Below are 23,710 nucleotides of genomic sequence, written 5' to 3'. Positions count from 1 at the left end.
TCATCACGGACTACACAGTCTGTGACCTACAAACACTTTCAAAGAAATGGGAACCAGTGATGAAAACCAAAGAAAACTACATAGCTAGCAGCAAGAAGGTACGGTGACTGACCAGCAGTCCTGGTTCGTGTGGGACTCTCCCTAGTTTTAAAATGGAAAATCCTGTAGTTCTGGGCACAAGAGGATGGTTGGTTACTCTAGATGAAAGTGAACAAAAGCCAGTGTCGGCTAAATGCCAAACAAAAAAGGACATACGTACAGAGAATGTGGTAACTTCTGGTGACTTTGTTTGAAAAGGACTCATTCATTTATTCTTCCAACACATCTGTATTATAAAACTACTGTCCATAAGGCACTGTGTTAGGTGGTGTGTTCCTGACCCTACAGATCCCATTCCACCATAGCAAAAGGTAAAAGTGACTCTACAGTGAGCTTGGTAGACATAGACCCATGCTTATATACTCAGGGACACCTGGAAGAGACGTAAAAAAAAGAAACATCTCACATAGGAAGTTTTCAATGCATCGTGATCAGGACTCAAATAATTCCCTTCTCTTTTTCTTCAATGTACCAAAGGGAGTACATTGTTGAGAAGGATTGGTTGCAAATTTCCAGAAAGGAGGGTAAAACAATTAATGAGTCAAGGTGTCAGGAGAGACAGAAGGTAAGGGGAGTCCTTCAGTAAGTGGGGAAATTGATTTGTTTTGTGTCCTCATCTCTCCAGGGCCATGATCATGTCCTTTGCTGGCCGTAAACCAATGCTGACCTCAGTTATAGTGTAATCTTCAAGGCTAATTTACGCAAAACTTCAAAAATGGTAAACATCCTCATGAAGACTAATGATGACATATTTTAGGAGTGCATAATAGTAGGTATAGAGAAAAAACTTCAGGGTAAAATGTTATTGCTGTTCTTATTGCTAAAGGGCATACTCCTTAAGAACCAAAGTTAATTATCAGTCCTTTGACCTATGAGGAAAACAAATTTCATGGACTCCCCTAAAGATTCCTATATAGTACAAATAAAATGCCGAAATATTTTGGGAACACATTTTGGAGCACTGGATGTGTCAATAAAATAATGTGTAAATTGCCAAATGTGATCTAGGAACTCCCTGCAAACATCAGATTAGGCTCTATTCTCTATCTGAATACTGACTTTGCTTTGATTTGTAACTCCTATCTTCACTAATAATGCCTTTTCCCCCCTCTTGTGTGCATCCTAGCCTATATTCTCTTTCATCATTCTACAGTGGTCAATGTGGTTATTGTACACCTTCACTTTCAATGAAAGCTGAGGGAAAAGAAGCCTCATAGCCTGCCCTCCCCCCATACATAAAAGAAGCCATTTAAAAAATAAAAGCAGCAAGCTACTAAATTTGACTCATTCAAATCTTGGTAATTAACATGTATAGTATTTTATGAGAGAGACAGAGAGAGAAAGAAAAAAATTAGCAGAAATGGAGGAAAACATATTACATCCTAAATACCACCAAATTGCCAAAATACACATTTGGGTAGTAATCTCCAGAGAACTCTCCGGAGGCACAGCATCTATCATGCTGATTTCCCTGAATAATATTACAGGATAGTCCTGTGTACTTCTCTTGGTGGTGGTGGTGGTGGTGGTGGTGGTGTGTGTGTGTGTGTGTAAAGAATTATCATATGGAACCTCACAAGTCTTTAAAACCTTTCTGCAATTATCCCTCATAGGATTACCACACTGATGAGTTTGTTCAACAGGAGCTGTTGTGACTTCCTAATTTAACTCCTATAGAGATGATTTGTATCAAAGATAAAACACTATATTTGAACTCAATTCCCACCTTATCCCTGAGCTTATGCTACCAAGCAATTCTTATAATGTTTGGAGTTCTATTAGGCTATAGAGAAAAATCTAGGGTTTCAGCTAAACCCTTTAATCCCCAGGCCTATGTAAAGGACTGTCTCAAGGTAGTCGCTAGCCCATGGGTTCTCAAAGTATGGTCTGAAGACCCCTGGAGGAGTCCCTGAGGCCCTTTTAGTGGGTCTGCAGATTAAAAATTATTTTGTATAATAACACCAAGATGAGTTACATTCAATTAAGCATTTTTCTTTTGAAATTAAGCAGACTTTGGAAACCCAGATGTGCATAGCCCTGTAGTAGGCTAAGTGGAAGTTACAAAGGCAATAGTAGCTTTTTTTCCCCCTCTCAGTATCTCGTGAGGAGACAGAGGACTTTTCCAGAGGCTACATGACATATGGTTATGCCATCTCTCTGACAGCTGAGGGATGTGTGCTTCTGTGTTCTTGGGTTTTAAATATTTCCCAGTCTTAATACCTAAAACAATTAGTATCAATAGATAGAACCCACACCCAAGAACTCCTTGGGGCCTTCAACAACTTTAAAGAGTGTTAAGGTGTCCTAAGACCAAAAATTTTGCAAATTGTTGCTTTATCAGGATTTCTGTTATTTCTAGAATGCATTTCTTTCTAACTGATCTACTTGGGAAAAAAAAAATCACTACCTCATGGCAATTATTGCTTTCCTATCAATATGGAGATTATATTTCTGAAGGAGATTGACCAAAATTATATTAAAAGGTTTAAATAAAACAAGTGGATCCATGTTATAACATGAGGAAGAGAGCTGCCCCACTAGAAGTCTGACATTAGATAGCTCAGAGTCCCCCCTCTCTAACAAGTCTCCCCTACTAGAGAAAGGGACAGCTTCTGTTTTGTGGGATGGGATAAGGAGACAATCTGAAGTAGAGTTTGACACAATATTATTCTGCCCATATGAAATTCTGGTAGCCGGGGTGCCAGGTGTATTCATAATCCCGATGCTGTCAATTTTAAGCCTGAAGCCCCAAGAGGCGAGCAGTGTTTAATACATCATCCCTTGTTAAATAGCAGCCACAGAGTTGGCGGTAGCCAGTGAAGCATTCCCTGCCATGTAGGACACGCCAGTTGTCTATAAATAGGACCTGTGAATGGGCAAAAAAGAAAAAAAAAAAAAAGAGAGAAAACACTATCAGAAGAAGGACAGACCAAGGGAACCCTAAGTCAGAAGAGATCATTTAAAAGACAAGCTTTAGGTTGTTCTCTGGTTACATTAAATGAGGTATTTTTCTTTTGAAATTAAACAAATGTTTGGAAACTAAGATGTGTATAGCCCTGTAGTAGGCTAAATGGAAGTTAACAGAGGCAACAGTAGGTAATAGGCCCTGCAGTGGAAGAGCTTCTGTTTCTCAAGTAATTGTTCTCTTATCAAAGCAAATCAGATAATTGGTTTCTTTCTTTTTCTTTAATTCTTATTCTACCCTTTCTCAAAGGGTTAAATTATCTCATGACATTTTATGCTAAGCTGAAGGTATTTTTCATCCAGAGGAAATACCAAAATAAAAACTACGGAATCATGAAGCTGGAAGGACCCTTGGGGGTCATCCAGTTAAACCCCCTCATCATACAAATAGAGTTACTGATGCCTTAGAGATGGGATGAGGCTTGCTTCCAGGGCATTCAGTGAGTGAGCCGCAGGACCATGACCAACACCAAGGACTCTTTCCTCTTTTTCCTTTGCAACATTGTGACTCACATATTAAGTAAGTACCCGTTCTTCACTGCTTCATTATTACAAGCTTGCTTGACATCTTTAGAGATTAGGACCCACCCTGCCAGGCTTTAGTTTGACCCAAAACTCATTCTCAGGTCTCCTCAACTCTATCGTTAGAGTCCGGTGTGCTGTATACCAGCGATGGACGACATCATAAGGAACGGTATTGATGACAGCCCGGTCATAGTTGTTGTACCTAACATGGAATCATGAGAAGAAAGATCTCAAACACATGTTAAAGACATCTTTTGTTTATTGAACAATTTTATATAAGGCTTCCCCTATGTTCAATACTTGTCCCAGAGACGAAGTGCAATAAGTCAATATTCTCTCAGGAATATCACATTGGAGTGAGGAGTTCCACTGCCTGTTGACCGTGTTTTGTTTTTCTTTGAATAATCGAAGGATACGGGATAGAAGTTAAGTTCCAGCTGGTTTCTCTCATCTTATGATATGATATTTTAAGTCTTTACTGGCCAAAGTTCATGGAAGCACTGGGGAAAGCTCTGAGCTTTCTCCTCACCAAACTGAGGTGGGGTGGACAAGAGAGGTTATACTAACAAAGCTTTCCTTTTAACAGGATGACTTACAACTTCTCAGGTGTCTCCCTTTGTGGGAGGAATCCCAGCTATAGCCTAGTGGACCATTCACCCAGGGATCTTCAATCATTCATTCAACCCTAACATTTATAGGCGCACCGGCTACATGTGGAGGAGGTAGCCAGGGGCTAGATCATGTATATATTGCCATGCAGGCCATGGTAAGGACTTTGGATTTTATTCTGAGTACCATGGGAAGCCACTGAAAAACCTTGCCTAAGATAATGGGTTTCTCTTTTGCCTAAGGCAAATTAACTTTTTACTGAAGTATACTATACATTACGGGAAAGTACACAAATCGTAAGCTTGATGAATTTTCATGATGTAATCGCATCCATATCACTAGCACCCAGGTCAATAAACAGATCATTACCAGAACCCCAGAACCCTTCCTTATGCCCCTTTCCAGTAATGCCGCTCCCCCCACCCAAGGGTAACTGCCATCCTGACTTCTATCACCAAAGATTAGTGTTGCCTGTTTATATAAAACTTTATATAAATGCAATCACAATATGTATTCATTTGTGTCTGGCTTCTTTTTCATTTAATATTATGTTTAGGAGTTTCATCATTGTTTAGCAATAGTTTATTGGTGCTATACAGAAGTTGATTGTGTGATCACACCACAATTTATTTATCCATTCTACCGTTGATGGACATATGAGTAATTTCCAGTTTGGAACTACTACAAACAGTGCTGTTATGAACATTCTATTACATGTCTTTGGTGAACAAATATATTCACTCCTGTTTGAAATAAACTTAAGAATGGAACTTATGGATCATAAGGTATGTGTATGCTCAGATTTACTAGATACTGCCAAATATATTCTTTCCAAAGATAAATTAACATCCAGTGGTGTCATTTTTGGACATCTCAGGCAATATTCCTTAGTGTTATATAGTACATGGCACAATCAGAGCCAATATTCTTAGTTTTGTTGCATATAAAATGAGCATAATAACATCTGCTTAGCTGATCTCACAGGGATACTGCAAGAATCAAATGAAAAAATAGGCCAGGTGTGATGGCTCACGCCTATAATCCCAGCACTTTGGGAGGCCGAAGCGGGCAGATCACCTCAGGTCAGGAGTTCAAGACCAGCCTGGCCAACATGGCGAAACCCCATCGCTACTAAAAATACCAAAAAAAAAAAAAAAAATTAGCCAGGCGCGGTGGCACGCGCCTATAGTCCCAGCTGCTTGGGAGACTGAGGCAGGAGAATCACTTGAACCCGGGTGGCGGAGGCTGCCGTGAGCCAAGATTGCGCCACTGCACTCCAGCCTGGGCAACAGAACGAGACTCTGTCTCAAAGGAAAACAAAACAAACAAACAAAAAAAAAAATAGAAAGAAAAAGAAAAAGAATATAATAGTCCATCCTCCCAGGCTTCAAGGGGCCATGCCTGGAGGGAGAATGGAGTGAGGACGCACAGTCTTCACCAGGTTATTGACACCCATTGTCATTTCCAGAAACTTCTAGTGCTGGGTTAGGCATTTGCAAAAATATTTTTAAATTTACTTATTTCATCATCCCAGAAGGAAAAGTGTTATTAACCTTCTTTTACATTTAAGGCAACTGAAACTTAGACACCTGCCACAAAGTTTATAAGTAGCAGAGAGGTTTTGAAATCTGGTCTCCCTAATTCTTTAACTCATTGTTTATGCCAGAGAACAGAAAAATGATCGTAATTCCTGTGTACGCTTGTTCATGAGAGCAACATTTTTACAGATCACACTTGTAATCTTTTGACTTCAAATTGAGATTTACAGTTTAGAAATGTTTCCATATACAGTATCTCATTGACCCTCTGTATGATAACCCCGTGAGGTAAGTAGTACAGCTGTTATTATCTTACTTTATAGATAAGGAAAATAATGATAAGGCCCTGTGATTTGTCCAAGTTTACATGGAATTTGGTATTCACTGTTTATATTAGATGGCGGTGTTTTCTAAAGCCAACAGAGAAAGTAGCAGGAAAAGTCTATTACACATAAGCAAAATGGTTGTGCAATATTCTTTGGATTAGAATAAGACTGTTTCTGGACTCTGGCACAAAGTGATGCCATCATATCATTGTGCAGTTTTTCCTTTCTTTCCTGCTTTGATATGAAGCAAGAGAGACCTGGGAGTAGGGGAAAGCAAATAAAGCAGGCATTTATCTGACAAGAAAAGCTGGGAAGATTTAACAAGGTTATCCTTCTTCTTAGCTGACAGAAGTATTTCCCAAGACAGCTCCATAATTGAGTGGACAATGCATTTGATGGATTTGTGTATTGTGGTGTAAGTGAAAGCTGATGGGCTTTCAGATAGGTAGATAAATGGGCTTTCAGATAGATCACCATTACAATCTCAGTTCAGATGTGTGATCTTGGAGGAGCTATAGAAATTATAAAAATGCTAGAAGAAAACCTCGGGATGACTCTCCAGGATAATGCTCTGGGAAAAGATTTTATTGCTAAGACCCCAAAAGCACAGGAAACAAAACCCAAAAATAGATAAATGAGACTGGATTAAACTAAAGAGTTTCTGTGAGGCAAGGGAAACACTCAACAGAGTGAAGAAACAACCCACAGTATGGGGATATGGCCATTGTAGAATGGCCATTGTAGAATACCAAAAATAACAGATGTTGGCAAGTATGTGGAGAGGAAAGAACTCTTATAGATTCAATAAACGGTGCTGGGAAAACTGGATGTCCGCATGCAGAAGAATGAAATTAGACCCTTTTCTTACAACATATACAAAAATCAACTAAAAATGGATTAAACACTTACATGTAAGACCTGACACCATAAATCTACTAGAAGAAAACATATGGTATAACTCTATGATACTCGTCTATACAATTACTTTTTGGATATGATCCAAAAGTACAAGCAACGGAAGAAAAAACAGGTAAATGAAATTACATCAAACTGAAAAGCTTCTGCACAGCAAAGGAAACAAAAGAATACAGAGACAACCCGCAGAATGGGAGAAAGTATTTGCAAACTATACGTCTGATAAGGGGTTAATATCTAAAATATTTGAGGAACTCAAACAACTCAATAGTAAGAAAGCAAATAACCTGATTTAAAAATGGGCAAAGGATCTGGATAGACATTTTTCAAAAGAAGACATACAAATGGCCAACAGGTATATGAAAAAGTGCTCAACATCACTAATAATCAGGTAAATTCAAATTAAAACCACCACGAGATATCACCTCATACTCCTTAGGATGGCTATTATTAAAAGGACAAAAGATAACAATGTTGATGAGGATGTGGAGATAAGTGAACCCTTGCACACTGTTGGTGGGAATGTAAATTAGTACAGCCATTATGGAAAACAATATGGAGGTTTCTAAAAAAAAAAAAAAAAAAGCTAAAAGCAGAACTACTACATCATCCGGCAATCTCACCACTGGGTGTATATCCAAAGGAAATGAAATCAGTATGTCTGAGAGATATCTTCCATGTTCTTTGCAGAAATATTCACAGTAGCCAAGATATAAAAAATCAATCTAGGCAGAATACATGGGAGAGTATATACAGAAAATGTGGTATGTATAAAAAGTGGAATACTATTCATCCTTGAAAAAGAAGAAAGTCCTGTCATTTGTGACAACATGGATGAACCTGGAGAACATTAAGTGGAAATAAGCCAGGCACCATTAAAAAGTCAGGAAACAACAGGTGCTGGAGAGGATGTGGAGAAATAGGAACACTTTTACACTGTTGGTGGGATTGTAAACTAGTTCAACCATTATGGAAAACAATATGGCGATTCCTCAAGGATCTAGAACTAGATGTACCATATGACCCAGCCATCCCACTACTGGGTATATACCCAAAGGATTATAAATCATGCTGCTATAAAGACACATGCACACGCATGTTTATTGCAGCACTATTCACAATAGCAAAGACTTGGAATCAACCCAAATGTCCATCTGTGACAGACTGGATTAAGAAAATGTGGCACATATGCACCATGGAATACTATGCAGCCATAAAAAAGGATGAGTTTGCGTCCTTTGTAGGGACATGGATGCAGCTGGAAACCATCATTCTTAGCAAACTATCACAAGAACAGAAAACCAAACACCGCATGTTCTCACTCATAGGTGGGAACTGAACAATGAGATCACTCGGACTCGGGAAGGGGAACATCACACACCGGGGCCTATCATGGGGAGGGGGGAGGGGGGAGGGATTGCATTGGGAGTTATACCTGATATAAATGATGAATTCATGGGTGCTGACGAGTTGATGGGTGCAGCACACCAACATGGCACAAGTATACATATGTAACAAACCTGCACGTTATGCACATGTACCCGAGAACTTAAAGTATAATAAAAAAAGAGAAAAAAGAAAAAAAAAGAAAAGAAGCCAGGCACAAAAATATCAGTACTGCATGATCTCACTCATATGTGTAATGAAAAAAAAAGTTGATATCATAGAAATAGAGAGCAGAATGGTGGGTACCAGAGGCTGGTGGGTTGTGGAGTAGTGGTTGGGGATATGCTGCTCAAAGGATACATAATTTTAGATCAGAGGAATAAGTTCAAGTGATCTATTTTTCAACATGGTGACTATAGTTAATAACAGTGTATTGTAATTTGAAAATGTCTAAGAAACAATCAATCAATGGAGTGAAGAGGTAACTCACAGAATGTGAGAAAATGTTTGCAAACTATGCATCTACAAGAGATTAATGCCCAGAATATATAAGGAGCTCAAACTCAATAACCAAAAAAGACATAATCCCTTAAAAATGGACAAAAGTTCTGAATAGACATTTCTCAAAAGAAGGCAGACAAATGGCAAATGGGTATATTTTTAAATGCTCCGTATCACTAATCATTAGGGAAATGCAAATCAAAACCACAATATCACCTCACCCCAGTTACAAAGGCTATCATTAAAAAGACAAAAAATAGGCTGAAAGTCAGGATGGTTAATATGTACAAACACAGAGAGAATGAATAAGATCTAGTATTTGGCAGCACAATAGGGCAACTATAGTTAACAATAACTTATTGTATATTTAAAAATAACTAAGAGAGTAGAATTGGAGTGTTCCCAACACAAAGAAATAATAAAGGCTTGAAATGATAGATACCCCAGTTATCCTGATTTGATCATTACATATTGTATGCCTGTATCAAAACATCACATGCACTCCATAAATATATACAACTATTATTTACCCATAATAATTGAAAATTTTAAAATTAAAATTCAATAAAATAAAATATAATAAAGTGATCTTAAAATAAATTTGCCCGTGGTTAGATATTACTTATTTGTTACACTTTAATTGATGATTTCTATTATAATTTCATAGTACTTAGAATATATATATATATATATATATATATATTAGAAAATATCATCTATAGGATTTTTGCTTTCATGAAGGTAATGATATTTTAAGCCTAAAACATGAGAATTTTCAATAATTTTCTCTAGTGTTTGGAAATTATTTTAACCCTCTGTTTAGTGCTCAAAAATGCTGTTCATTTGTGACTGATTAAACTTTCTAATAAAGTGATTTTATACTCTTTATGTTAAAGAAACAACAAATGCTGGTGAAGATGTGTAGAAGGGGAAACCTTATACATTGTTGATGGGAAAGTAAACTAGTATAGGCAATAGGACAACAGTACTGAGGTTCCTCAAAAAACTAAAAATAGAACTAGCATATGATCCAAAGCACTCACTACTGGGTATATTAAAAGGAAATGAAATCAGTATGCTGGAGAGATACCTGCACTCTCATTGTGATGGTTCAGTTTACGGGTCAGCTTGACTGGACTGAGGGATGCCAACATGGCTGTTGAAGCATTGTTCCCTGGGTGTGTCTGTGAGGGTGCTTCCAGGGGAGCTTGGTGTGTGAGACGGTGGACTGCAACACTTAAGATCCACTTTCTTTTTTTTTTAATTATACTTTAAGTTCTAGGGTACATGTGCATAACGTGCAGGTTTGTTACATATGTATACTTGTGCCATGTTGGTGTGCTGCACCCATCAACTCGTCAGCACCCATGAATTCATCATTTATATCAGGTATAACTCCCAATGCAATCCCTCCCCCCTCCCCCCTCCCCATGATAGGCCCCGGTGTGTGATGTTCCCCTTCCCGAGTCCAAGTGATCTCATTGTTCAGTTCCCACCTATGAGTGAGAACATGCGGTGTTTGGTTTTCTGTTCTTGTGATAGTTTGCTAAGAATGATGGTTTCCAGCTGCATCCATGTTCCCTAGGGCAGGCACTGTCCTATTAGCTGGGAGCCTGGCTGGGACAAATAGGCAGAAGAGGAAGAACTCTCTGTCTCTGCTCATTCTATCTTCCTTCTGGAGCCAGATGCCTTTCCTCCTCCTGCCCTTGGGCATCAGACTGCAGTTTCTTCCACTTTTGCACTCTGGGACTTGCATCAACAGCCTCCTGTGGGCTCTTAGGCCTTTGGCCTCAGACTGGGGTCTGTACTGTCAGCTTCCCTAGTTCTGAGGCTTCCAGACTTGGAGTGAATCATGCTACCAGCTTCTTCGGTTCTCCAGCTTGCAGATGGCCTATTGTGGGACTTCTCCACCTCTATAATCAGCTGAACCAATTACACCTCATAAATCCTCTCTCATATATCCTATCGGTTCTGTCTCTCTGGAGAACCTTGACTAACACACCCATGTTTACTGCAGCACTATTCACAATAGCCAAGATATGGAATCAACCTAAGTGTCCATCAACAGATGAATGGATAAAGAAAATGTGGTGCATATGCACAATGGAGTACTATTCAGCCATAAAAAATAATGAGATCCTGTCATGTGTGACAACATGGATAAGCCTGTAGGACATTACATTAGGGGAAATAAGCCAGGCACAGAAAGACAAACTTTGCATGTTCTCACTTGTTTGTGTGAGCTAAAAATTAAGTAATTGAAATGAAGATAGAGAGTAGAAGGGAGGCTGGGAAGGTTAGTGGGAATGTGGGGAGGAAATGGGGAAGGTTAATGGGTACAAAAAACAGAAAGAATGAATAAGGCCTAGTATTTGCTAGCACCACAGGGAGACTACAGTAAAAAAATAATTTAATCGTACTTCTGAAATAACCAAAAGAGCATAATTTGGTTGTTTGTAATACAATGATAAATGCTTGAGGTGATGGATACCCCATTTACCCTGATGTGATTATTACGTACTGCATACCTATATTAGAACATCTCGTGTAACCCATAAATATGTACACCTATTATGTAACCACAAAAATAAAAAAATAAAAATAAAATAAATATAAATTTAAAAGCTGATGTTATAGAGGTAGAAATTAGAACAGTGGTTACCAGAGGCAGGGGAGGGGAGGAGGGAAGGAGAGATGGAAAGAGGTTGGTCACTGGGTACAAAGTTACAGTTATAGTTAGATAGGAGGAGGGTGACAATAGTCAACAATAATATGCTGTATAGTTCAAAATAGCTAGAAGAGATGATTTTGAATGTTCTCACTAAAAGAATAAGAGGGGGAATACTACAATCAATCTATGCCTATATATTTGATAGCTTATATGAACCAATTTCTTAAACACACATGATAAAAAAACTAATTCAAAGAAAAGTAGATAATCTGAATAGCCTGACATCTATTAAAGAAACTGAATCTGTAATTTAAAACTTTTCAAAAAAGAGAACTCCAGGCCAGACAATTTCACTCATGAATTCTATCCAACATTTATGTAAGATGTAATATAAATTTTACAGTCTCTTTCAGAAAATTAAGGAGAGAAAATGACCCCACTCATATTATGAGGATAGCATCATCCTAATACCAAACTCAGACAAAGATATTACAAGAAAAAAACTAAATAGCAATATCTCACATAAACATAGGTACAAATATTCTTACTAAGACATTAGCCAATCACCTCTAGCAATGTATAAAAAAGATAATAATACATCAAGATCAAGTGGAGTTTATCCCAGGTATTCAAAGGTGGTTCAACATTCAAAAATCAACCAATGTATTTTATTATATTGTCATACTAAATAAGAAACATCAGATGATCATATAAATAAATGCAGAAAAGGCATTCAATAAAATTCAATATTAATTAATGATAAAATTCCCAGCATGTTAGGAATAGAAGGAAATTTCCTTATTCTAAAAAAGGATATCCATGGAAAACCTACAGTGAACCACTGATTAATTTTCCCCTAAAATCAGAAATAAGTCAAGGATGTCCTTTCTCACCACTACTATTCACTGTTAGTCCTAGAAGTCCCAGCTAGTGCAATAACACGTGCACACACGCGCGCGCGCAAGCAGAGGGAGAGAGAAGTGAAAGGCATACATATTATAAGGGAGGCAAAATACCCCATTATGTTGAAAACCCCAAATAATGTACAATAAAACTCCTAAAGACCCTTCCAGAAGACTCCTAGACTTGATAAAGAACTTCAGTAAAGTTTCAGGATACAAAATCAATGTACAAAACACAGTAGCATTTCTCTACACCAATATCATTCAAGCTAAGAACCAAATGAAGAACCCATTTACAATAGCCACAAAAAATAAAACACCTAGGAATACATTTAATTGAGGAGGTGAAAGATCTCTACAAGAGGAACTACAAAACACTGATGAAAAGATTGTGTATGACACAAATAAATGAAAAAGCATCCCATGCTCATGGATCAAAAGAATCGATATTATTAAAATGACCACACCGCTCCAAGCAATTTACAGATTTAATGCAATCTCTATCAAATTACCAACACATTTTTTCACATAATTAAAAAAACTTAAAATTCATATGAAACCCAAAGAAGAGACTGAATAGCCAAACCAATCCTAAGCAAAAAGAACAAAGCTTGAAGTATTACATTCTGACTTTGAATTATACTACAAGGCTATAGCAACCAAAACATCATGATATTGGTATAAAAATAGACATATAGACCAATGGAACAGAATAGTGAACCCAGAAATAAAAGTACCTATTAACAACTGATCTTCTGCAACATCAACGAAATTAAACATTAGGGAAAGAATACCCTATTCAATATATGGTGCTAGGAAAACGGGCTAGCCATATGTAGAAGAATGAAACTGGACCCCTATCTCTCACCATATACATAAATTAACTCGAGATGGATTAAAGATTTATATTTTAGACATGAAACTGTAAAAATCCTGTAAGAAAATGTAGGAAAAATTCTTCTGGACATTGGCCTGGCTTAGGCAAAGAATTTATGACCAAGTCCTCCAAAGCAAATGCAACACAAACAAAAATAAACAGATGGGACTCAGTTAAGCTAAAAACCTTCCACACAGCAAAAAAAACAATCAACAGAGTAAACCTACCTAATGAGAAAAAATAGTTCCAAATTATGTATCTAACAAAGGCTAATATCCAGAATCTGCAAGAAACTCCAACAACTCAACAAGAAAAAAAAGAAAAAACAAACAAACAAGTAACGCCATTAAAAAGTAGGCAAAGGGCCATGAATGGGTGTTTTTTGAAAGACATACAAGTGGCCAACAAACATGTAAAAGATGCTCAATATCACTAATTATCAGAGAAATGCAAATTAAAACCACACAATACTATCTTACACCAGTCAGAATAGCTATTATTTAAAAATCAAAAAACAACAGATGTTGGTGAGGATGTGGAGAAAAAAGTAAAGCTTATGCACTGTTAGTGGGAATGTAAATTATCACAACATTTATGGAAAAAAGTATGGAGATTTCTCAAAGAACTAAAAATAGAACTACCATTTGATCCAGCAATCTCACTACTGCACATCTACCCATCTACATTTTACATATACATGGAATACTATGCAGCCACAAAAAATAATGAAGTCATGTGTTTCACAGTAACATGAGTGGAACTGGAGTACATTATCTTAAGTAAAATGATTCAGAAACAGAAAGTCAAATATCACGTATTCTCACTTGTAAGTGAGAGCTTAACAATGGGTACACATGGACATATAGAATAATAGACATTGGAGACTACAAAAGGTGGAGGGTGGGAAGTTGACAAGGGTTGAAAAATTACCTATTGGGTGCAGTGTTCACTATTCAGGTGAATGGTACACTAAAAGCCCAGACTCCACTACGATGCAATATATGCATGTAAGAAATCTGCACTTGTACCCTCTAAATCCATTTTTAAAATGGAAAAAAAAATCACCGTAGGATACCACTTCATAGCCGCTGGAATGACTATTATAAGCAAACAAAGCAAAGAGCAAGCAAGTTTTCGTAGGGCCCTGGTGGGAGGTGTTTTCATCATGGGGGCAGGTCCCTCATGGGTGGCTTGGTGCCACTCTCATAGTAATGAGTGAGTTCTCCCTCTGAATTCATGCAAGAGCTGGTTGTTTAAAAGAGTGTGGCATGTCCTTTGAGCAGCTACAATTCATACATTGTTGATGATGGTGTAAAATGGTACAACTACTTTGGTAAAACTTGTTGCAGTTGTTTATGAAACTAAGCACTCACCTACTCTATGACCCAGCAGTTCCACTCCTAGGTATCTACTTTAGTGAAATGAAAATGAAAACATACCGAAAAAAAAACACTTTTACATGAATGTTCATAGCAACTTTATTCATAATAACCTGAAACTGGAAAGAGTCCAGGTGTCTATTCATAAAAGAATAAATAAACAGAACAGGCAAAAATCTAATCTATAGTGTTAAAAAAATAATTCAAACTATGGGTTCCTCTGAGATGTATGTGCAGGAGTATAAGAGTACTTCCTGTAGTGATAGTAATATTTTATATCTTGATAAGGGTTTGGGTTACATAGGTATATGTATTTGTCAAAACTCAGTGAGTGTATATTTAATATTTTAAACATCAGTACATATACATTGTAACTTTAAAAAAGCTGTAAGCAAATATTGTACTCTACTTAATGATACAAATGTTGAAGTATTTTAGGGAGCTATGTACTGATACCTTCAATGTATTATACTTTAAAATTCACTGAAAATAAGATTAACTGATGAATGGATAGATGGGAAGATAGGTGATAAAGCAAGTATAGAAATATCTTAATGGTAGAATCTAGATGTAAGTCTATGGGTTTTCTGTGTTAAATGTTTTCAACTTTTCTATATATTTAGAAATATTCATAATAAAATGTTGGGAAAATATTGAGTTACTACTCATTGTTTTAGGCACTTAGATATATGAGAGATAACAGAGCGAGAGTTTCCCAGAGGAACTTATCCGAGGGAAGTAAATTAATATTTACACAGTTCCTACTACAAGCCAGGGGTAAAGGTAAGGATAACAATTAATTTTTATCTTCACAACAAGTGGGCACAGAAGGTATTATTACTGTAACTGGAAACTCATGACTAGCAGGTTAAATGACTTGTCCAAGGCCAAAATCAATAAATGGCAGTCAGGATTTCACACTGAACTCCTTCTGATTACAAAGCCTGTACTCTTTGTAGTATGTCATGTTTTACTGCTATCTTCACCCTGCCTCTTCACCCCATATCTCCTTCCTTGCTCTTTTGTTTTTCCCTAGTACTTATCACCATTTGATATATTATATATTTGCGTATTTATTTTTAATTATTCTCTCTTGTCACTATAATGAGAATTCCAAGAGGGCCAGGAATTTTTGTCTGTCGTGCTTACAGTTTCATCTCCAGTGTCAAGAACAGAGCATCACTCTTGGTAGATGCTCATGGAATATTTGCTGAGTAAACTGAATTAATGCACAGTAACAGTTTGCTTGGAATAAGCAGAAGCAGGAGGGGTAATCCATCTGCAAAAAAAAAGCATAGTAAAAAGCTTGGCTGCAAGATGCAAAATAATTGGCTCCAGAAACCCAAAGTAGTTTGGTATAGCTAGGGCAGAATGTATGGAAAACATGAATCATATGCTAGAAGAGGAAGAAGGGATCAGATCATACAGAACCTTAAAAGCCATAAGGAAGGACTCTAGTCTTTCTCTGAAAGACACTGGGGAGGTTTAGAAGGATCTTAAAATGGGAGCAAAAGATAAGACTTGTATTTCAGAAAGAATGTTCTAGCTACAGCATGAGAAATGAATAGAAGAGGGCTCATGGTGGAAGCAAGGACATCAGTTATAACTTTAGCCATGGGACAGAAGAGTAGTCTCACTGCAAGAAGAGGCATTGTAGATAGAAAGCAGGGGATAGTTGGAGAAAAATATAGGAGGTTGAGTTGATAAGACTGGTTATGTAATATAAGGGAGAGGGAAAAATTAAATATGATGTTTATGGCTTGGGAAACTTAGCGGATGGTGGTGCCATTCAATGAAAATGGGAAAACAAGTGGAGAAGTAGGTTTAAAATGAGTAGAAGTGATGAGTTCAGGTTTGAATATGATATGTTTTATATTCTACAAAATATGCAAGTTGTGATATCAGTAGTCAATTGAATACACTGGTGAAGAGCTTTGCATAAATCTGGGCTAGAGACATAAATGTTGTTGGGTAACCTAGCTGGTCACTGAGGATAATTTAATAACTGTTTTTCATTTTAATAATGTTTCATTTAAAAAATACTACCTCTAATATTTGACCCCACCTCCAAAATAAACCTAGTATTCTTTGGTTGATGGCTATTTATTATTCCATGGGAATTATAAGAAGAATACAAACTGTTTGATAATAAAAAGCTATGGAATAGCAAGATTAAAATGTAGCAGATATAAGAATCTTAGGGATTTTTTTTACATTAGAAGGCTAACCTTTGGCAAACATATTACAATTGGGGATAGTTCTCTGATACTTACCTGATCAAATACAGCTCTTTATTCCATGGGTAGATATTTAACACTGGCCCAACCCCAATCATGTGGTTGTGACATTCTCCAACATCTTCAATATATTCATGCTTCAATGGCACTTTACTGAGGAGTTCAAATTCCTCAGGTGCCTTTTGAAGTACCTGTTCTGCTGCATAGAATCCATCTACTAGCAGTGTCCTGCCACCAGTTCCCTCATGTTTAAGACAATGAAACACTTGAATGCTAAAGAGAGAAAAGAAAATTCTTCTGTTCAGTGGAAGAGAGAACATATCAAAATTCTAGAAATTATATATAAAAGGTTTACTGAATCTACTTATCCTTTTCTTTTCATTTCCTAATTGGAAATCTCATTTCCTAATTGTTTTCCCCTCATAGGCAGTTGTACTTTTTTGTGTTTTGAAATATTAATGCCACTAGAGGTTTCTTCTAAACATATCTAACATATATTGAAGCTTATATGTGCTGGGCCCTGGGAATACAGGCATGAATAATACATAACCTATATTTTCAAGAAGCTCATAGTCTAGTAAGAAGAGATAAAGTAAATAAATACCAAATAAAATATGATAGGTACTATAATAAAGTTGCATACAAGATATAGTGGGGTCATAAACAAAGGAGCGATCTGTTCTAGTGGAGTGTTGTATAAAGAAATGTTTTGGAGAATGGAAATTGTTTTGACTAATCTTAAAGAATGAGCAAGAATTGGAGAAGAAGGAGATTGAGATGAGGAGAAGGCATTCTAGGCAGAGAGAAAGCATGACCAAAGATACCAATGTAAAACAAGGTATATTTAAGGAAGAGAGTAAGAAGTTCCTATTGGCATAGCACAGAGTACCACAAAATGATTTTAAACTGTGAAACTCTATGACCATATCAATATTTTAAAGAGTCCATTATGTTGATAGTGTGGAACATGGACTGGTAAGAAGCAGTGTGACAAAAAAACTTGGAAGACAACTTGAATAACTGAAATAGTAAAGAAAAATATTGAGAGCTTGAACTCAGAAAGGGGCATTATAGAGAAGAAGACACGCCTGAGAGATACTGAGGTAGAAGTAGCAGAATTTGATAACTGAAGGACAGGCAAGAATCTAGAATAACTCCAGGTTTCTCACTTGGGCACCTGAAAAATGATAATGTTGTTCACTAAGACCGAGATTACAGGCAAATATGCTATTGAATGATAATGAGGAAGTATGAGAGGTTGAGGAAGGAGTCCAGTTTAGAGGCATGTTAGAACAGCTAATCATATATGTCTGAATATGTTAACAGGGAAAGGTAAGGTGACTATTAATTGACCAGAAAACTAAGGTAGAATTTTCAAATTAATGAGGGGAAATAAAATTAATAGTAATTTAGTCAAATAAGCAAAACTAATAAAAAGTAAACAGCAAATTAAAATAAGAAATAAAAAGATGGAGTAAAATCAAGGACAATCTAATATAATATAAATACAATTAAAAAGAGAAAGGTAAGCCTGGCTATATTGAAATTTCTGTGAAACTTCTAGGTCAGGGTTTTTTAGTTACCAGTTAAGATGTTTAAGGAAGAGAGGTGGATTTTGTTACAAGTGATAGCTAAAGCCAAGAGCATGGAAGAGGTCATTTGGGGAGATCATTTCAGGTAAGAAAAGAGGGATAAGGAGAAAACCTTGAGGAAGGATAATATTTAGGAAATAGACAAAACAAGTCAGCAAAGGAGGCTGAGGAAAAATGGTCAGATATATAGGAAGGAAACTAGGAAAGAAGGAATATTTAAGAAACTTAGTAGTGGTTAAGAGTATGTCTCAGGGGTCAAGTAAGATGATAGTACACACTGGATATCACAATTAGTTGCTGGTGATGTTAGAGAGAGTAACTTTAATTGTGGTAAGGGGTGGGTTGGGAAAACTAGATGCCTATGGGTTTGAGTAAATGGGAAGTGAGAATGAAAATATATTGAATGTAGTTATTATTCTTTTAATAATCTTAGCCATAAAGTGGAAGAGAAAAATATGGCTGTAGCTAGACAGAGGTAGAGTCCAAGGAAGTACAAAAATAGAGAATTAAGATATGGGAGGCTGATAGGAAGGAGTCAATAGGTATGGAAAGGCTGAAGATAGAGGAGAGAGAAATCCCCAGGAAGCTGGAAAGGATGAGATCCAGAGCAAAGGTAGCTTTAGAGAGAGCAAAGCATATAACAATGAAGATGGTGATTAAAATGAATAAAATAATGAAAATTATACCTAATATTTATTAAACACTTAGTTTGTGTCAGGCAGTATGATCATATAATTTAATTCCTTAGCAATGCTAATGGATAGGTTTTATTACTAGTCCCATTTTACAGATGAGGAAACTGAAGCACAGAGAAATTAAGTTACTTGTCCAAGATCACAAATTTAATACATGTTTAGGCTGGGATGCAAATCTGGGTCTGGCTGATGACATAGTCTGAACTCTTAACTGCTATTACCACACTGCTAATCTACTTGGTCCTTGCCATTGATTACAAACAATTAAATTGAAGCCACCGACAGTTGTTTATCTCTGGTGTTGGTCATAAAGGGAAGAGCTAGTCAGTATTTGAACCTCAACCCCTGTACAGCTGCTTCTTATCCCATTTCCTCTTTTTTCCTTCTGTATCCACTAGAATAAGGATGCAGGGCTGTTGATCTCTCCATATATTGATAACATTCTTAAGTTACAAACCCTTAAAGAAAATCAGTGTAACCATGAGCAATTGCATATTATCATCCTCATATAGTCTCCATAAATCTATGTGCACTCATTTTACTCATATCTTTGTGTCTCAGGCTTATCATCTATATGCAGAAGTGAGATCAACAACAACAGAATAACCACAGAGGTGCCTCTACTGAGGAGCAAATGGTAGGAAAATTGAGTATAGTATGTATCATCTTTGGCTCAAAAGCATCTTATTCCATGTGAAAAAGTTATTCTTCCATCATTCCTCCTCTCCAACTTCTTATAAATCAGATTCAAATTCTTCTTAATGCCATACTCAAAGCAGCATACTCAAAGTGTTTGCATGACGACACTTTTCCAATATGTTAATAACTAAATGCAAGAAATCTGTACAAATTTCAAAACTAATGGTTAGGCAATACTTTTTTGGGGGATAACTTATAATTACTTTGAAAAATGTAAAATTACATTTTAATAATTAACAAAATTAGGACTCCATTTATATAGTAAGATGAATTTTCAATCAGTTAAAAATATTTTATTCCTAGGAGTCTGATATAGTTTGGATATTTATCCCCACCAAAATCTCATGTTGAATTGTAATCTCCAATGCTGGAAGTAGGGCCTGGTGGGAAGTGTTTGGGTCATAGAGGTGGATCCCTCATGGCTTGGTGCTGTCTTCAGATAGTGAGTGAGTTCCTGTGACAGCTGGCTGTTTTAAAGTGTGTGGTACCTCCTCCATGACTCTCTCTCACTTGCTCCTGTTTTTGTCATGTGAACTGTTTGCTCCCCACTCACTTTCCACCATGATTGGAAGTTCCCTGAGGCCTTCCCAGAAGAAGATGCTGTTATGCTTTCTGTATAGCTTGCAGAACCATGAGACAATTAAATCTCTTTTTTAAATAAATTACCCAGTCTCGGGTATTTATTTATAGCAATGCAAGAATGGCCTAATACAGAATCTAAAAACTGAGTTAAGGTATTTCAAAATGATCATGTTTCTAGGGGAAGAGAAAGAAAGTCATACAAATCCCCAGCAGCAGATATGATCTTGGTTCAAATAGAATGGAAAATAATTAAGAAACCACTCAAGACTATCACATATAAAGACCTTACACTGTAAAAATCTAATCCACCTACCCACAGGGCTCTTGAAAATAGGTAGTGTCAGTGTGCCGATCCAGAGCTAGCTTGGTGTATGCAGTGTCGCCTCTGGAGAAGTCTGAAGTGAAATACCACATCCTCCCATAAATGGTTTCTCTGTTAGATGAAATAAAGAAAGACCTGTTAGCTATTTGAAATGTTCATTCTTGTCTTTCAAAACTCTTTCCAATACCTTCTTTAGTTACTCACAAATAACAATAGATTTTTTTGGTTCCAGAATTTCATCCATAAGGTGAAAATAACAGTTGAACATGCTAGTCTTGACAATTCTCTCACTTATTAACATTCTAGAAAATTGGGGAGAAAACTGTGGAAGTATAATATTGTATTATGAAAGCTTAGAGAATTATCCCACTCTGATTATGTGCCCAGTTTTCATAGCCTTCATAAATTCAAGGTTCTTTTCTATGCTCACCTTTCTTTCACAGTAAAAGATGATGTAGCTGCTTCTAGAAGTGATTTTTTTAACTTTATTTACTATTTTTATAGCTGTTGTCTTTCATTAGTACCATTGTTTCAATAATGGTGGTCATTTCCTAGTATTTTGTATAATCCAATTTGCAAGGATGATTGGAGAGTTCTCATATTCTTTATAAGACACAGAAGTGATTAATGTAGATCCTCACTCATCTTTTGGACATGGAGGAATTAAGGAAAAGAGAACAGTATAGTTTCTGTTAGCAAGTATTTGGTGAGACTTGCTGTACCATTGTTGTTGTGCCTCTCCTTGAAGTATACATCATATATTTTGATTTTGTAATTATTTTCCTGGTGGGCTCAAATCTGACTAAAGGTCACTTTAATTCTTTAGCTTTCAAAGTTCATCTTATTTTCTGAACCCTTGAAATTCAAATAGGAAATGCTCTTCCTTTTGAACTATCATCCCTAAAGCTGTCTCAATTTATTGCTTACCAGCACAGTTTCTTTCACTTGAAAATTCTCAAACTGAGGCACCTGAGGGCTCACAGATGCTGTTAATTATGCTCTACCAGCACAGGGCAGAAGATCCAGCATGCTATCTACTACAAAATGAGCTATATCTGGATCTTATTAAGTAAAAGGAAAGTACCAATTATAATAAAGTAGGTTGACATCACACTTAATACTATAGAAGATTAATCTATATACCACCCAGAAGTGTGGAATGGTAATGAAAAGAACAATGTATTTAAGATTAGGAAACCTGGGCTATTTGAATTCAAGTTCTATTGTTTACTAGTAGAGCACTCCTGGGCAAGACACTTGGTATATTTGAGTGTCAGTGCCTCATCAGCAAAACGGGGACAAAACACACTGATCAGGATTACTAATAATGCATGGGAATGTGCTGGCTGAATGCTATATAGCCTTCTAAGGCAGTATTATTAACAATCAGTCTCTGAATCAAGCCATAGGAATCACAGAAGGTCAAATTGAACAGATGAGAAAATAGAGGACAGTGGGGGTCGGGTGTGTGTGTGTGTAATGGACATGCCTATGGTCACACAACTACTTGATGGTAGAACTCAGACTACTATCCAGTTCTCCTTACAGTCAGTGTTTTTTTCCAGTGTACAATAATACCTGTCACTTGGGATCACTGGGTTAGAAACATATTACCAACGACTGTGTAGTCATCATTATATTTTACACATAAGTGTATTTAGAGATTAGAAATCCAGACTTCAAATAAAGCACTGCAAGTGGGAGTCCCCTTATTCATGCTACAAAATATTCTGGATTGAAAATGAGGGTGACCATACCTGTTACATTTATTTATTGGTGCTCATGCTCTGGAAATTAATTATAGTACTGTGGATTTTAGGAAAGAAATGAATTACCTGATTAAGCTGATCCTTTCTGCCAACTTCTCTGTGTGCTCTTGAGTGGGAGGGACATTTTCTACAAATGCAATTCCATAGAGCAGAAAGTTTTGCAGAAACTTCTTCAGTCCCTCGTTGGTTTCTAAGAAGCTCTGGCAATCCACATATGGAACTTGGGCTTGCTGGTAGATTTCAGCATTCCATAGTATTCTAGGCTGGATGACTTTTTGTTTCTGCCCTTCATAGCTGTTTTTCACCAGCCAATTCAAATCATATTTAGTCACATGACCATCTGGCCCTTTTAAGGGGAAAAATAAAAGGCACTAAAATAATAATTATAAATAATGTCAATATTTGTAATTGGTTACAAATTATAATTGGTTACAACTAGTTAAGAATCTTTTTCTTAGCAATCAGTTATCCAGTACTATATTGTTTATGAAACCAAATTAAAATGAGTGCCTAGAATGTTTCTGAGACAGAAATATGTGTGGTTTGAGTGGTATGCATGAATAAATGAATGAACAAGTAAATCTTCCCAGAGGCTAAATAAATTTACAGAATTATAGTTACATAGTAAAAGACCTTCTGGAAAATTCATCAAGTCATCAAAGAATGATAATCCGAGTAGGCTTTTACAAACCTACTTGGCACTCTCTCCCCTTGCCCCCATCCCTGTCTTCCATCTATATAGGAACTCAGAATGTTTGAGGTAGAAGGGGCTAATCTTTATTTTACAGATGGAGAAAAAGTCAGTGACTCACTCAAGATCACACAACTAAGTACTATAGGTGGTACTAGAAACCCAACTTCTTGCTGCTAGAAGTTCAGTACTGCCTTCCTCTTCTACATGATATAGGACATTGCTGTCTAATTATATGACATCAACACAATACAGTAAAGTGACTTTGTAAGTGGCTTCACCTGCTGTGCACCCCTACCCTAAAAAAGTTGAAAACCAACCCCAAAATGCTTTAGAAAATCTTCAGGATAAGCAAAGGAAGCAGCAGAAGGAGTGAAAGGCTATGTTGACAACTTGTCTCTCCTTTTTACTTCTCTCTCTCTTTTCCTCCC

General features: G+C 36.7%; 1 protein-coding gene across 4 annotated transcripts in view; it reads right to left on the bottom strand.

The window, feature by feature from the left end:
- Window positions 1-307: 307 nt before the first annotated feature.
- TMLHE (trimethyllysine hydroxylase, epsilon) overlaps window positions 308-23,710 on the bottom strand; it is a 108,891-nt gene continuing 85,488 nt past the window's right edge. For 2 of the 4 annotated variants that reach the window (XM_030934097.1, XM_030934098.1), the window contains exons 4-8: window positions 22,655-22,934; window positions 20,811-20,930; window positions 16,966-17,202; window positions 3,652-3,790; window positions 308-2,965 (exon numbers count right to left, since the gene is read on the bottom strand). In XM_030934097.1, the coding sequence (XP_030789957.1) occupies window positions 2,834-2,965; window positions 3,652-3,790; window positions 16,966-17,202; window positions 20,811-20,930; window positions 22,655-22,934 (908 nt within the window). In that variant the 3' untranslated portion in view covers window positions 308-2,833. Of the gene's footprint in view, window positions 2,966-3,651; window positions 3,791-14,783; window positions 15,972-16,965; window positions 17,203-20,810; window positions 20,931-22,654; window positions 22,935-23,710 lie in introns of those variants that run through there. The other 2 variants (XM_030934100.1, XM_030934099.1) reach the window with 2 other exon arrangements.

The sequence above is a fragment of the Rhinopithecus roxellana genome, chromosome 7 (assembly GCF_007565055.1).
Source record: "Rhinopithecus roxellana isolate Shanxi Qingling chromosome 7, ASM756505v1, whole genome shotgun sequence".
Classification (NCBI taxonomy): domain Eukaryota; kingdom Metazoa; phylum Chordata; class Mammalia; order Primates; family Cercopithecidae; genus Rhinopithecus; species Rhinopithecus roxellana.
Note: the sequence above shows the minus strand (reverse complement) of the source record. Positions and strands in the feature narration are given on the sequence as shown.